The sequence below is a fragment of the Lethenteron reissneri genome, unplaced genomic scaffold (genome assembly GCF_015708825.2).
Source record: "Lethenteron reissneri isolate LAM-NWPU_2019-01 unplaced genomic scaffold, ASM1570882v1 scaffold_115, whole genome shotgun sequence".
NCBI lineage: Eukaryota > Metazoa > Chordata > Hyperoartia > Petromyzontiformes > Petromyzontidae > Lethenteron > Lethenteron reissneri.
In genome coordinates, this window is record NW_026890838.1 from 2,112,530 (window position 1) to 2,128,622 (window position 16,093).

The window sequence follows — 16,093 nt, forward strand, 5'->3', positions numbered from 1 at the left end:
TTTGGCACGGTACATAAAATACAGAATTTAATCTGGTACAAAAGATGTATTACCGAATATATCAACCGAAGGTGTGTACAGGATTAACTACACGTGTGGTTAATATTACGTTGGGCAAACAGGACGAATGATCAGCACGAGACTAAAAGAACATCGGAGAAATATAAAATTCTCCCAAATGCACCTGTCAGCAGTAGCAGAACACACGTGCCAACAAGGACACTCAATTGATTTTGATGTTATTTATACTCTTTGGTTCTTTCGGTAAAGTCACGTAAGTATAAAAATAAATTATAAGTCACGTTTTGATCGCAACACAAGCAATAGTCATCAGGTGGAAAGAAACAGCAGTAGAACTGAACAAAAAAGGGCTGCTGCAACAAGAGGCCATATATAGGTTTGAAGTGGGTGTCACCCAAGGATAAGTAGGCAGGAACAGAGATGTAAAGGAGTCCTGTCGCCACACACACAACAGCTGCGTTAAAGGGAGAGATTGGCATGTCAATGTAAACGAGTTTAATGGGAAGATAGCATGTCTGTGTTAGAGGACCGGGCATAGCGCCACCTCGTGGACAACACAAGCTGCGGCGTTGGCTGCTGCAGTGAGAGGCCTGCGTATCAACGCAAGAGAACCACCGTATCGGTGGCCGTGCCAGTGAGACATACAGGCAAAATGGAGCAGTGGTGGCTATGTTAGTGAGACCTTCAAATAAAGATTAGACCTTAGTCTGTTAATGTAAAACAACGGCAGGAAAGATGGAAACATCACAGCAAGTTATAACTTTACCTGGTTAATAACATCCTTCCAATGATTGCTCAGTTTGTACCCATCTTCTTGGTTGAAATTGTGTCTTTATATATCGGATGGCTTCATGGACAAATCTTTGATGGTAGCCCAAAGGTTTGCAGAGTACCTTAGTCTCGGAAAAAAACAATATTGTTTGAACCCACCGCGTTAAAACAGTGATCAACCACGGCAGAGGTATTGGTTCTGCCGTGTTTCAAATCTGTCTTGTGTTCGCGAACACGGTCCGAGACATGTCGTTTCATTTCCCCGATATAACTGCTACCATAGACACAACTTAATCTGTAGACACCAGGGTATTGCATGTCAGGAATGACATCCTTCACAGATGAGATAAAATCATGGATTTTGTGTACTGTGTTGAATCGAACCTGGATCTTGTGTTTGTTCAAGACTTTGGAAATCTTTTTTGTAACACCTGCTATGTATGGCAAAGTGATGGTTTTGATTGGGTCCTCAGATGGTTCTCTCCCCATGGTTGGGTATTCAGCTTTGCAGATTGTGCTGTTTGAATATGTATTCATCTTGAGGGCTTGGTATACGTGCTCCAGCTCACTGGCTATGTGTTGCTGATCGGAGATGGGCCCTATGGTGTAGTGTTTTAATGAGGGAGTTCTTCTGGGCTGGATGGTGGTGGGAATCAGGCTTTAGATAAGAATCTGTGTGGGTGGCTTTCCTGTAGGTAGAATGTCCCAACAAGCCATCAGGTTTCTTCTCGATCATTATTTAAATGCATGCCTACAAAGGGCAGCGTACTTCCATAGGGATTACCATTGGTAGGGCTATTTTAAAAACACAAGAGACAGGAAGAATACGTTCAAAGTACTCGCATAATGCAGCACATGCATAATGTACATTGCCTCAATAATCCCCCCCACATTGTGCAAGACTGCAGAAGGGTGGTCAACACATCTACGCCTCTATATAAGTAACGAAATAAAAGACTTCACAAATCTGTCTGTCGCCTGATGAAGCTAGTTCTAATTACTGGCGAAACGTCGTACTCAGATTGTAAATGTTGTGGCTTGGCTCTCCAACACACCGGTGTGCTGTACTTGTGACCAATTGGCATGTTCTGTTAATGTGACAACCCTTACTCGTTGGCTGTCGGGTGGCGGCGGGTTTAACAACACATTTCTATATTTATGTGATGTAACCCACAAACCTCTATAATGGATGATATTGGACACAAAAGCCTACGTGTTAAACTGCATACAGTGTTGGCACAGTCGGGGACAAAGTCATCTCAGTCAGTCGACCCATGGCACCTGGGTCTGCTCCGTGAACTCCTGCTGGCGGGCGTTTGACACTTCACGTGACCTTAACGTGCACATAGCCTGGTACAAGCGCCGTGGTGACATCACCGCCACTTAGTGGAAAATGGTGGTTATTGTTCTTGTTACTATGTATACACCGTGTATGAGCAGACTGTGTGTACACCTTATTTATACAATTTATACACTGCGTATGTGTACACACTGTGGATGGTCCGAATCAGTCGGGCCGCATTATCTTTTCATCAGCTGCGCATTGCTGCGTGGAAGCTACCTGGTCAATCGCTCCGTACGGAGCGTCGGGTCTTCTCGACCAGTCATGTCCTTCCTTCTACAGGCATGTGAAACGTGGACCCTCTAAATGGAACATCTGCATCGGTTAGAAACATTCAGGCTGGCATGCCTACACTTAGATTGAGGGAAGCCAAGTGGTAGCGCATTCTTTTTATTGCAGAGGTTTAAGGTACAAATCCGATAGGCACCTCTGGCTACTCCAGTAACATTAACCAAAATATGCACCGTCTGCTGAACAGTGGATGTAAAACATACTATTGTGTCATTCAAAACGCATAGGTCATTGCATGTTGCTGTCATTGTCAAAATTTGGGTAATTCCAAATATTATCCAGAAAAAACGTAACGGAGATTACATGCCAATTATCGCCCGCTACTGACAGACTCATGCCCACATGCAGGCTGGTGCAGGGCCATCTTATGCCATACAGAGGCAGCTGCCACGTGGGGTGCTCTTCAAGTGTTTGTGATGAGATATGATAGAAAACTCCGAATTGCTGAGGCAATTAAGCAAGTTTAACACGTCGGCTTCCGCGACCAATATCATCCATAAGAGGTTTTTTGGGTTAGATCGCGTAAAACAAATGCATCATTAAACCCGCCACCACCCGGCACAGCCAATTAGGAAGGTGTGACATGTAAACAGAACATGCCAATTTGTTACTAGTGTCGTCATCGGAGCAGGAGACACGGTTTCTCAGGGGGCACCTTCTTTATTAACACCTTCACAGGTTCGCCATCGCTCTATCCATAGTTATCTAGCCTAGCCTAAACACAACCCTGACTGAATAACACCGATGGCGCTGACCGAGACAGCCAACAACTCTCCGGCCGCGCAATATCTAGCAAAGACGGCAGCGACAAAAGCGACGAAGATGACAGTGACAACGAGAAGAGCCCACTCTCAGAACCGGCATCCCTGAGCTCCCACTCTCAGCTCCTTTTATGCTACCCAGCATGGCCTGGCTCCGCCCTCGTCGCGCCTTTCTTCTCGAACCCACGAGCAGATTCCAGGGGCTCCAGATATGGTCTTCCCTGACCCTTGCCCAGTTCCTCCGCCCTTTCCGATACACCCGTGTATATGCTCGCCGGCGTGTACTGTTTTTAAACCCCAGTTGCCGTTGCTGGACAACAGTTGGCTGACATCCAGCAACTGCAACCGGTGGATAGGCAGAGCAACCCCCAACCCCGAGTAACACCACCGACACAAAAAAAACCTTGGTTGCAATACTTCCCATCGAGTGCAACCGCAGCTTCTCACGTGAACCGTAACCACATAGAAGAACCCCGGTACCCCCCGCAGACCGTCAACAAAAACGGACAACCAGCGGCACCCCCCGCAAACTGACAACACGCAGCGCAACCGCGGTGTGAGCAAGAACCCCGTCGGGGACCGCACAACCGCGACACCACCCCCCGACACCGCGAACCGATAACACAACCGAAACAACATACGCAACCCAAACAACATACACAACCCCTCCGAATCCCACCTTACAAGGTAGAGTCTGTATTTACTGGAACATAGCTAATGTGAGCCGGTCCTTGACACTGGTCAACCCTGCCTTGGCAGGGTCTTGCATTCCTTGGGATTCCGAATAATGGGAACAAAAAAAACAATAGCCTAAAGGGCGCGGCCCCTCCTGAATTCCACAGTAGCATCTAATCAGATCCAGCCCCTGACACTTTGCACACGCCCGTCTCAGAAAGCATCAGAGACTCGGATCCGGTGGAGCTTGGGAAGACGTTGCTGGCGGGTTGGAGGGCATCGGTGGCGCTGCCGGCGCCCTGCTGACACCCCAGCATGCTATGGCGATGTGGCCCGGCCAACCACACCTGAAACACTCGGCCGTGGGACCCCAGGGCAGAGGGGGCTGCCCCGTGGTTACCAACCCACCTGCGAGGGCCTTCTCCCGTGAATCCCCCGGCTACACACCACAGCCACCATGTCTTCCTCCTGCCATGGCCAAGCCTCCACTTTGGGCCAATGCTGGCAGGTCTTGTGAACCTGAATTTCCTGGGCCACCTTCAAGGACATGATCCCCATGCCTTCAGCGAAGGGCAGGACGATCCCCGACTCCCGCGCCAGCGCCAACAACCCTTCCGTTGCCAAGGAGTCGAGCGCCGTCTCACCCATCTGGGGGTACGCTTTCCGTCCCAGCGCCAGCAGCGCCTCCCGGAAAGCAAAGGGCATCTCAGCCTCCCCTCGCTTCCGCTGGCGAAACCTCGTGCGGGCATCGCGCGGTAGGCCAAAAATTACCCCTTGCAGTGCCATCGACTCCGGTGCCCCTCCAGCGCTGTCCCACGCTCTTCGAAAAATAGCCCCCACCAGCCATGCCAGGCCCTCCATGGGCAAAATGGTGCCCACCACATGCGCGGTCCCCAGTCCAGGCTCCTCCGCTCCCACATTGACGGGACCGCCGCCAGGGTCCCCTTGTGACTTCTTTCCGTGCCGCTAGCCACGACGCGCCTCACGCACCATCCTACGCTCCCCTCAACATGACGGTCCTCGGCTATGACGCGTGCTCGGCGCGTGACCGCGGAGGATGGGGCTCCTCTCTCACGGATTCGCCGCCGCTCTCCCGCCGATCCGCGGCCGCTCTCCCACTGATGTGCAGCCGCTCTCCTGCTGATCCGCAGCCGCTTTCCCACTGATGCACAGCTGCTCTCCCGCCGATCCACAACCGCTGTCCCGCCGATCCGCAGCCGCTCTCTCTCTACCATTGGGCTTTGTAACCGAAGTCCCGGGGCTGCCGGGAGGATGAATATTTCACCGTTCCAGTCCTCTGACACTATAGGTGGGTTCTTTCTTCACCCCACTCCTGACACCAGTTGTAGTGTTATTGTAGCTGAAAACAAGGTTTCTCAGGGGGCACCTTCTTTATTAACACCTTCACAGGTTGACCATCGCACTCTTCATAGTTGTCTAGCCTAGCCTTAACACAACCGTGACCGGCTAACACCGATGGCGCTGACCGAGACAGCCAACAACTATCCGGCAACGCAAAATCTAGCAAAGACGGCAGCAACAAAGGCGGCGAAGATGACAGCGACGACGAGACGAGCCCACTCCCAGAACCGGCAACCCTGAGCTCCCGCTCTCAGCTGCTTTTATGCTACCCAGCGCGGCCTGGCTCTGCCCTGGCCGCGCCTCCCTTCTCAAACCCACTAGCAGATTCTAGGGGCTTCCAGATGGGGGCTTCCGTGACCCTTGCCACAGTTCCTCCACCCTGCCAACACCCTATGTATATGCTCACCGGCGTGTGTACTGTTCGTCCACCGCAGTTGCCGTTGCTGGACAATAGTCTGCACTATTACACTATACTAGCACAGAACCAATTGGGTAGTGGCGAGTTTAACGAAACATTGATATTTACGCGATCTAATCCAAAAAACCTCTATTATGGCCAATTAAGCAAGCACCATATGAATGCAAATATTATTATAACATAGTGAAGGCTTGGGAGCTTATTGGCTCTCGTTTCTGGTTAGACATCTACCCAACCGACAGATCTACAAATAATCGCCGCTCTTACGCTGCAGGTTGAACCTAGGAATTGAGTGTTCATCTTCACATTATTTTCATTAAAGGCCTGTGACAAAGATGAACCTATTGGAAGTTCATTGTGTCAAGCTTACACATCCACAGGGTCTCCATTTGACTTTGTATTGTCTAAGAAGTCCACCCACACCTCCACTTCTACAAACTTCGGGGAGTTGCCTCGCTCTGCCTCAGAATCAGAATTCTCCTCCTGCTTCACGTTGCCTCCATCGATGTGAAGGTCTGATTTTCGAGCTGAATCTTCATCTTCACAGTTTACCTTCACTTCTTTGCTCTTTACTGTCACTTTTTCACACTTCACCTTCGCGTCTTCATATTTCATCTTGATACCTTTCCAAGTGTCAAAGCTGGGATTTTCGTCTGGATCTTGTTTCATAAGGGAAGGGCTAATTGCAGCACTTTGGCTTTCACAAGTCGATTTCAAACTCCCCTCCTTAGGAATCTCCGGATGCCTATGTGTTCTCTGGTGGCTCCGAAGAACTGATGAGTCTGCAAATGCCTTCTCACACACAGTGCACCTGAAGGGTTTCTCACCTGTGTGTATTCTCTGGTGTCTTTGAAGATGTGGTGACTGTGCAAACACCTTATCACACACAGTGCACCTGAAGGGTTTCTCTCCTGTGTGTGTTCTCTGGTGTCTTTGAATATGTGATGAATGTGCGAACGCCATATCACACACAGTGCACCTGAAGGGTTTCTCTCCTGTGTGTGTTCTCTGGTGCCTCTGAAGAACTGATGACCGTGCAAATGCCTTCTCACACACAGTGCACTTGAAGGGTTTCTCTCCCGTGTGTGTTCTCTGGTGCCTCTGAAGAAGTGATGGATGTGCAAATGTGTTCTCACACACAGTGCACTTGAAAGGTTTCTCTCCTGTGTGTGTTCTTTGGTGCTGTGTCAAGTTTCCAGTACGATCCGTGCTGTTTGCATACTGGTCACATTGTTGCCTTTTTGTACAGAGCTGTGCTGAGTGCCTTCGCTCCATCACACCAATTCTGAAGAGGAAGTGTCAGAGGAAGCGTCAGCTGCAGACAGAAAAAAAATATCCACACCATCTATGTCAGTATGGAGGGACAGAGGAATGCATACGTACACAGTCTAACATGACATACACGTCTATACTTATTCATATTTTCATGATATAGTGAAACAGATTTCCCAATTCATCACACGGTCTGTTAAGGCACACAATGACAGGACAAATGGTCACCAATATGCTTGGACACCCTAGAATTGAATGCTCGGATGAACAGACCTAACCTCAGCTGCATATGTGCTGTGTTAATTTCCTGACTGTTTCCATTCGTTTAAAAAGTTCCAGAGAAAAACTAAAATAAATTATTGTTTTGATTTAACCTCCGTGTTCAAAAGAGTTAATATACTTTACAGCAAATATAAACTTGACACTGTCACACACTGGCATGGTAAAAAGGTGGTGGTGTGTCCAAAAACATGCCTGGCTGCCTTCATCTACTCAGTATTAATGCTTTCTCACATCACCAAATAATTAAGGATCAATCAACATAGCAGATACCACTTATCAATCATGTTTGCTGAATCTTAATTATGGAGCTTTCGTGACTGCAGGAATTATTCTTTGGTTCTTTCGGTTAAGTCACGTCTAAAGATAAAATAATAAATTAAAATAAAAGCATATTACGACGTTTCGATTGCAACACAAGCAATCATCATCAGGCAAAAAAGAAATAGCAACAAAAATCTAACTAGAAAACTATAGACAGACATACAAGCAGACAGACATCACAAGGACACACAGAGAGAGGACACATATCGGCACAAAGAGAGGGGTCGTTTCTGTGACGGTCCCTTAAATATAGAGAGGGGGGCAGGGACGGAGAGAGGGAGGGGGCAGAGAAAATTAGCATATCAATGAGTGGCAAAGTGCTGCTGCTGCTCTAGTAAGATGACGACGTGGCACGGCACGCAAGCTTGTAAATTAGGAGAAAGGCACACTAAAATTAAATAACCTCGCAAAATATCGAAATGTGATGTAATACAACACAGAGAGTCGGTCAACACACAATTAACGCTGAGTTCATAATGCAGTAAGATAACTGCGCCACCACTCCCTACAAAAACAAACTCTTACATACATACATTTCACATTGGGAAGGACCAATCGGAGGGTCCCACAAGGTGGCCGGGGATTGGACAACCCGGCCACGAACAGGTATAAAAGCCAGAGCGCTGAGAGCTCTTGGTCAGTTCTGCTACACGAAGACCCAAGTCGGCCGAAGACATCTAGGACCCTGGACCAAGCCCTCCAGCCCTTATCAGGGCTAGGGCTCAGTGTAACCAGTGGTCGGGGAGAGATCCCCTAGGTCCAGCCAGAGGACGCTGGGATAGCAGAGAGATTAGATAGCCTGCAAGGTCGGGAGGCTGTGTCTCCTCAGGGTAACGGGTGAGGGGACCATATACCCCCTTGTTGTGATAGGGACTGTGTATTAAGATAATAAACAGTGTGTGCCATAAAGAAGTTTAACACGTAGGCTTTCGCGACCAATATTATTCATAATCAACGTTTTTGGGTTTAGATCGCGTTATTTATAAATGTGTCGTAACCCTCCACCACCCGACACGGCCAATCAGTAAAAAAGTGTCACGTTGACAAAAGACAAATAGTTCACTGCTTTAGCCCACCGGTGTGTTGAAGCGTGAAACCACACCATTTACAATTTGAGTACGACGTTTCGCTGGTAATTGCATCCAGCATCATCAGGCAATTCGCCAGAATGGTGAATTCACCAGAATGGTGAATTGCCCGATGATGCTGGATGCAATTACCAGCGAAACGTCGTACTCAAATTGTAAATGTTGTGGTTTCACGCTTCAACACACCGGTGGGCTAAAGCAGTGAACTATTTGTCTTTTGTCAACGTGACACTTTTTAACTGATTGGCCGTGTCGGGTGGTGGAGGGTTACGACACATTTATAAATAACGCGATCTAAACCCAAAAACGTTGATTATGCCATAAAGAAGTTTAGATGTCCGTCCTTTACAACACTACAGATGCACCAGCTGTGCTCCCCGCTGTCTTGCTGCGTTTTAGGCACCCAGCATTCCACCCATTCATGTGAGCATCGCTCCTCTGACCTCATTGTTGTTGCAAAGCAAATACCTCCAACTGCCCTGCCGCATGTCACCAGCTTCCTCCACAGAGGCCGATCTTGACACTCCTGGTACCAGTCATCAGCAGGTCTGATCACCTCCACATCCTCCAATCTCTTCTCGAGCCAATGCCATGCCTGATAATAGGTTTTTCCCTTTTTTCTGGCAAAAAAATCTTAAAACACCAAACTGAAACCTTTAACAGGGAATCATGTCTACATTAACCACAATGCTTGTGGTGAGAATGCAAACAAAAAAAACATACTCTGATAATATATGTATTGTCCTTGAAACTGATTGGTCCACACCAGAGACAGCTTTCTTTTAAGCCTCATCTCAAACGGTGTGGACCAATCAGTTTCAAGGACAATGCATCTATTTCAGAGTGTTTTTTTTTGCATTCTGACCATAAGCATTGTGGTTAATGTAGACATGATTCCTTGTAGAAGGTTTCAGTTTGGTGTTTTAACATCTTAACACCTGTTTTGTTGCAGGAAAAAAGGGGAAAAACCTATTATCATATTTTGGTACTGGAAAAGGAGATCCCATGATGTAAATGCCATGCCTGTTTAGACCCTAATATCTGGACTAACAGAAGCTGCTTGAACATGCGTTGTCTGGTTATGCAGGAATGATGACCCAACCAATGCAGCCTCGTCTGCCAAAGAGACTCACTGATTATATTCTGTACTAATATTTTAGGGGTCTGTAAGGTTCTAATACAATCACGCCTGGTTCAATAGAGGAGGGAACATAGGCAGGCCAGCCTTAAATGTATAAGCCAGCACAGACGGTCCTTAAAATACGTTAATATTTTGGATCCATAGAGAAAGGAGTAATATCTGTGACTAAGAAGAATCACAGCTTCGTTAGTTTCTAAATCTGCTTGTCCTGGACCGGCCACGGGGTCATCCCCCAGTGGGATGTGCCTGGTAGAGTGCGAGGGGGAGTCTATTGGGGGGCATCCTTACATACATTCTCTATTGATATCACCCCTGGAACAAGGTCTGGGGTGGTGTTCACCAACAAGCACCTGGTGGCTAGGTGACTCACGTAACCCATTGGGGCCCAGCCTCGAATGGCTTCGTGGCGCTGTCCTGTGCGCCCACCATCCGCAGGATGAAGCGTAAGAGGCAGGTGCGATGCCAGTATGGCAGGGAGATGGTCTCAGACAGACTAGACCTTGGCCAAACCTCCTACGCATTTCACAAGTAGTGCTAATCGCATATCTGCATTTCCCATAAATATGCTAAATTCCTCTTGATATGCAAATTATTTTGTCAAGACGCTCTTCGCTCCTCTATCCTGGCATAAATAGTCGCTCCAAGCCTGGAGCGTGACATTCAGACTCTGTCTACTTGACGGACCTGTTCTCCACCAGAGGACGGCTGCTTGCGTTGTGGCCGAAACGTCATGAGAAATATTTTATTATGTTTTATTTTTATTATTTTATTACTTCCTTTTCCGAAAGAACCAAGAAGATGAATCCCTGCAGTCACGAAAGCTTTAAATCGAAATGCTATGTAATGTAATGCATGGGGCCAGAGTGAATTTCTGCCACAAGCCAAGTTGAATAGGAAATGGCTCTGACTCCTGGTCACGCAGCTTTAGACAGGCCTGCCCAAAATCATGAAAATCCTCAACGAATATGAGCAGAGACATCGAAAACAAAAGACCAACCCAAAGCCCCAAGCCTATTTATGGTACTATAGGCCTCAATTATATAAAGAAAGCAGAGATATAGTTTCTGCTAAAAATCCGTACTCCTCTGCTGTAGTGGATGGACAGAAAATACAGCAGGCCCTTTAATATCGCGGAGGTTACGTTCTTAGAAAGTGCCGCGCAAAAGCTAAAAGCGCGATATTCAATACTTAAGCCTTACCTAAGTAATCGCATTAGGTAAAGGGCAACTAAAATTTACATCACAATTGAAATAAGTACTGTACTGTATTCCAAATAAACTATAAACTAAACAATTGAAATACATCTTGACTTCAAGCTTTCATATTCTTTGGGTCTTTCAGTAAAGTCACGTAGATAGTTCAAGGAAAATAACAAAAAACTACGACGTTTCGATCACAACACAAGTGATCGTCATTAGGAGGAAAGCTGCTGAACGAAGACTTTTATATGGTGTAGTCCTAGGGTCATAAACGAAGTTGGCGGGGCTAGTGATGTTTAGGTGAGAAATTAGCATGTTAATGTAAGATTGGAGAGCGGCATTCGCAACGAGTGCGCGGGTGGCTATGTTAATGTGAGAGATTAGCATGCTAATGTTAGATCGCAGAGCCACCGTGACGTAGAGGTCGGTGTCCGTAGGTGGCCCTGTTGGCACGAGAAATTCAACCTGTTAATGTAAAATCGGAGAGCCAAAGCCACGGGAAAAAATTAAAAATTTACATCAGAAGGTGGCAGGAAGGGAACATCACAGCCAGTTATGACTTAAACTGGTTGATAACGTCCTTCCAATGATTGTTAAGTTTGTACCCATCTTCTCGGTTAAAAATGTATCTGTGTCTGTATATATGGATGGCTTCATGAACAAATCTTTGTTGATAACCAATGGGTTTGCAAAGTATCTTCGTCTTAGAGAAAAACATTTCACGTGACCCCACAGCATTAAAACAATGATCAGCCACGGTCGAGGTATTGGTCCTACCGTGTTTCAGATCTGCCTTATGTTTACGAACACGGTCCGAGACATGTCGCTTAGTTTCCCCAATATAGATACTGCTGCAGACACAGCTTAGTTTGTAGACGCCAGGGTATTGCATGTCAGGGATCACATCCTTCACAGAAGTGATCAGATCACAAATTTTATGTACTGTGTTAAATCGAACCTGGATCTTGTTTGTTCATGATTTAGATTTTTTGAAATCCTATTGGTGACTCCTGCTATGTATGGCAAGGTGATGGTTTTGATTGGGTCCTTGTTATTTTCTTTGAACCATCTGTGACTTTATCAAAAGACCCAAAGAAAATTGAAATAAACATTGAGAAACCGTATACAAAAAATATTCCAAGACAATAAAAGAGTATAAATATATGGTTAAACACGTGGCGCACACTGTAGGCCGAGTGCAACCGAGGACAAACACGTGCGCTTGCGCAACACTCGGTTGCACGAGTAAACCACCACCTAATTTGGAAAGGAAACAGGTGCAGCCCGGGTCAGCCTGGGGCTGCACCTGCTTAAATGCACTCACAACATCTGAAGTAGCTGTCATTCTGACGGCTGAGCAACATGGCACTCGAGGAATCGTCTTGTAACTGAGAAACAATACCCTGCACAGAATTGAAGCGCACCGATCAAATGATGATCTTCAATGTCCACGGATGTTCTAGCCAGGTGATGATGGCTAACATTTCCTACTTCGCCAAGCTGACCCAGCAGCAGGCTTGCCAACACAAAAGAAGATTTCCGACATGGACTTCTTTGCCTTCAGGGTCATAGTGCGAAACAGCAGCTTCAATCTATTCTTGAGATGCAGAGCTCTTCTGCCAATTTGCTGTCGACATGTACGCAAGCTTCATTCGATTAAACCCACCAGATGGCAAAATATCCAACATTGTCTATCCTGAAGCTCTCCGTGGGTAACGAATTTAAAAGCTGTCCTCATTATGAAACAAACAAGCCCTGCGATTGTATAACACAACCAAAAAACCGTGACAATATACACACATTTAGACTTCATTGGCAGAATTCAATAATTATAATAAAGCCAGCATGGCAAGATTATTGAGACCTGAGCTAAGCCGGGTAACTTAGTTATTACTGAATAAATACTATACTGTACTTCAGATGATGTTGTGCGTGATTTGGGAGCGGTAGTGAAATGGTTCGCGTGCTGCGCTATGAACCCAGCGACCTGATTAATATTCTCACAGAGCCAAGCCACAAGATTTGGCTGTCGCCTAATGAAGCTGGTTGTAATTACTGGCAAAACGTACTCGGATTGTAAATGTTGTGGCTTGGCTCTCCAATACACAACCGGTGTGCTGTACTAGTGACGAATTGGCACGTTTTGTTTACGTGACAAACCTTACTAGTTGGCTGTGTCGGGTCTGGGGGGTTTAACGACACATTTATATATTTAAGGCGATCTAACCCAAACAAACCTGGATTATGGATGTACATTTGGAGTTTGCGTGTCTCTCTGCATGTTTGCGTGGATTTTTCCTCGGGTCCTCCGGTTTTTCCCTCCATATTTAGTCAACATCACCACGCGTTTAAAGTATTTGACCGATATCCATTTCCACACGTTGATAAGCCACTTTGTTGTGGGCAGGTCGCTTCTAAAAAAAACGGTTTAGCTCAAGTGGGATTGGCCTGATAAAATATATAAAAACTCTAGAAATATTTAAAATAAAAATAAAGTTTCTAAGTAGTGAGCCAGGTGAAGACAAATTAAACTTAAGCAGAGAAATAAAGCAAATGAAATCAGGAGGAACATTACAAGGCCCCGCGTTGTAATGTTCCAACCTGGACATCGATTCCATACTCGCTGATACTCAATTGATATCCCTACGAGAGAGAGGAGCGAGGGTCTACCTGGGTAAACAACAACAACCACCACGACAACAACAACAACCACAACAACCACCACCTCGACAACAACCACCACCACGACAACAACAACCACCACCACAACAACAACCACCACCACAACAACAACCACCACAACAACAACAACCACCACGACAACAACCACCACGACAACAACAACCACCACCACCACAACAACCACCACCACCACAACAACAACAACCACCACAACAACAACAACAACCACCATGTGAACTTCTCACCTCGGATCTCCGTGAGTGTGCGCGCAGAGCTGCAGCTTCCTGGTACCTCGTGACGTCACGCGGCAGCAGGTGACATGACGTCACTTGCGGGATACAATACCCTCCCCCAATGAGCGGCGGAGGAGCTGAATAAATTATGGTGACGCGGCCCATGTGTTGTGATGGGCGTGGCTGCCTTGATGACATGACGTCACTGGCTGGGTTGACGTCAGAGAGCGGGGTTAGAGTTCAAGTTGATTGCGATTCCTTTTCCATTGCTCCCTTTCTTGATCAGAGCACCCGTGGGTGGGTCAGCTCAATAACGTCGATATTATTGTGTAGATTTGAAGCTTTCGTAACTGCAAGGATCATACTCTTTGGTTTTTTCGGTAAAGTCACGTAGGTTAAAAGAAAACAAATTAAATCATGACGTTTCGGAGCAATTTTACAGCAATTTTGCTGTGACGGTTTCGCCTGAAAACGGAAGCTTGTGTTGCTTCCGAAACGTCGTGATTTAATTTATTTGTTTTCTTTCAACCTACTTGACTTTACCGAAAAAACAAAAGAGTATACGTATTCTCCGCAGGGAATGGATTCTTTGCTCCGCTGCAAGTTTTCCCCCCACGACTCACCCATTGACACGACGGTCAATGGTACAGCGTATCATAACAAATAGTAAAACATTTATATGCTTAATACAATGTACAAAGTAATATATAGTATCGTAATTGTATAGTAAACATATAGCAGTGTGATACACATTAAGGTGGGTAGAATAATACATAGTGTTATATTAAAATGTATAAGGTGGTTTATAGCAATACAGTATATAATTTAATGTTGGGTTTATCTATGGCAGTATATAGTACGGTGTATGCTCGTGTGATGTAAGAGAATAAAGTTTAGATGGAAGCATATATAATTTTTACGACGTAGAATTGTAATGTATTACTTGCTGTGAGTAACTCAGCTTATTGTAGAGTATAGTAAGTATACTGATGGTGCTATGCAGTTTATACTTTAGTTTTTTTATGTAGTTTATACTTTAGTTTTCTACGTGGTTGTTTAGTAACTGCAGCTACATACTATTAACATTCCTTTCCTTTGTTAATGCTACTCCCTGCACCCTCCCTTGGTGCTGCTGATCCTGCATAATGCATGGGCATAATATGACTTTGAAACCCCCCCGCCCACCTCCTACGCATTTCCCATGAATATGCTAAATTCCTCTTCATATGCACATTCTTTTTGTTAAGGTGCCCTTCTTGCACCTCCAACCCAGCGTATATATAAGCTCCTAGCTTGGTAGTGTCTCATTCTTCACCTGAAGACAGCTGCTTGCGTTGTAGCCGAAACGTCGTGAGAATTGTTTTATTATGTTTTATTTTTATTATTTTATTACTTCCCTTCTACGTGACTTTACCGAAAGAACCAAGAAGATGAATCCCTGCAGTCACGAAAGCTTTAAATCGAAATTTAGTCAGGAACATGCCTGCTTTCAATGAGAGAGTAATTGATCACTTTGCTACTTTGAAAGAGAGAAGAGCAAAATTTCAGTATAAGTAAGCAGTGTATTAAGCGAGTAATGTGATGTAAGTAGTGTAATAATATTGAGTATAGAAACAAACAAGGAGATGTAAGAGTCACTTTATTTTTCATTAATATTAAAGTAGTGAAGTTGCCTTTACATGCTTAAGCTGTTAATGTATCCATTGCATGGGTGGACCTTATCCTTATCAATCATCCAAACATGTGCCCCCCCTGAGAGATTTTGCAGGAGCCGCCACTGATTTGTGTGTGTGTGCATCCTGTATTTGTAAGGCGATAGCCACCCCTTTGTGCACCGTGCCCACCTTCAAAGGTACTTGCAGCAGTCTCTGCTTCCTACTTTTTGCAATCGCGCTCATGTGAGGGCTGATGCTCCCCTCCTCCTCTCCCCCTTCCTCCTCCTCTCCTCCCCGCCAGGCTGCCACCGATGGAGTGATCGGCCCCCTTGCACCAGCGTCCTCTCTGTGGGACATGACTAGTGGCTGGCTCCCTACCGCCTCGGGTTATTCCACACACTCCCCACGTCAACCACCACTAATGCCGAGGTGGCGACTTGCAAGCGCGCGCTCGTGCAGGCACACGGGCAAGGACGACGGCCACGGCTCGCGCTAAAAATAGCACGGCGGATGTGCGGACGCGGGCGCAGTCAATGAGTTACTTCGCAGCGCAGCCTCACTCGCACGCAAGTTCGAATT

General features: G+C 46.2%; 1 protein-coding gene across 6 annotated transcripts; it reads right to left on the reverse strand.

The window, feature by feature from the left end:
- LOC133361619 (zinc finger protein 501-like) lies at positions 1 to 15,753 on the reverse strand. 6 transcript variants are annotated; one of them, XM_061580588.1, is made up of 2 exons: positions 15,704 to 15,753; positions 1 to 6,956 (listed from the first exon to the last, which is right to left on the reverse strand). In XM_061580588.1, exon 2 carries the CDS (start codon positions 6,914 to 6,916, stop codon positions 6,008 to 6,010), a length of 909 nt encoding a protein of 302 aa, XP_061436572.1. In that variant the 5' UTR covers positions 6,917 to 6,956; positions 15,704 to 15,753; the 3' UTR covers positions 1 to 6,007. The 6 variants fall into 6 exon arrangements, with proteins under 6 accessions (XP_061436572.1, XP_061436571.1, XP_061436575.1 ...); XM_061580587.1 differs by lacking the exon at positions 15,704 to 15,753 and adding an exon at positions 13,872 to 13,966; XM_061580591.1 differs by lacking the exon at positions 15,704 to 15,753 and adding an exon at positions 13,182 to 13,345 and having other exon boundaries at positions 1 to 6,926.
- Between the last annotated feature and the right edge of the window lie 340 nt (positions 15,754 to 16,093).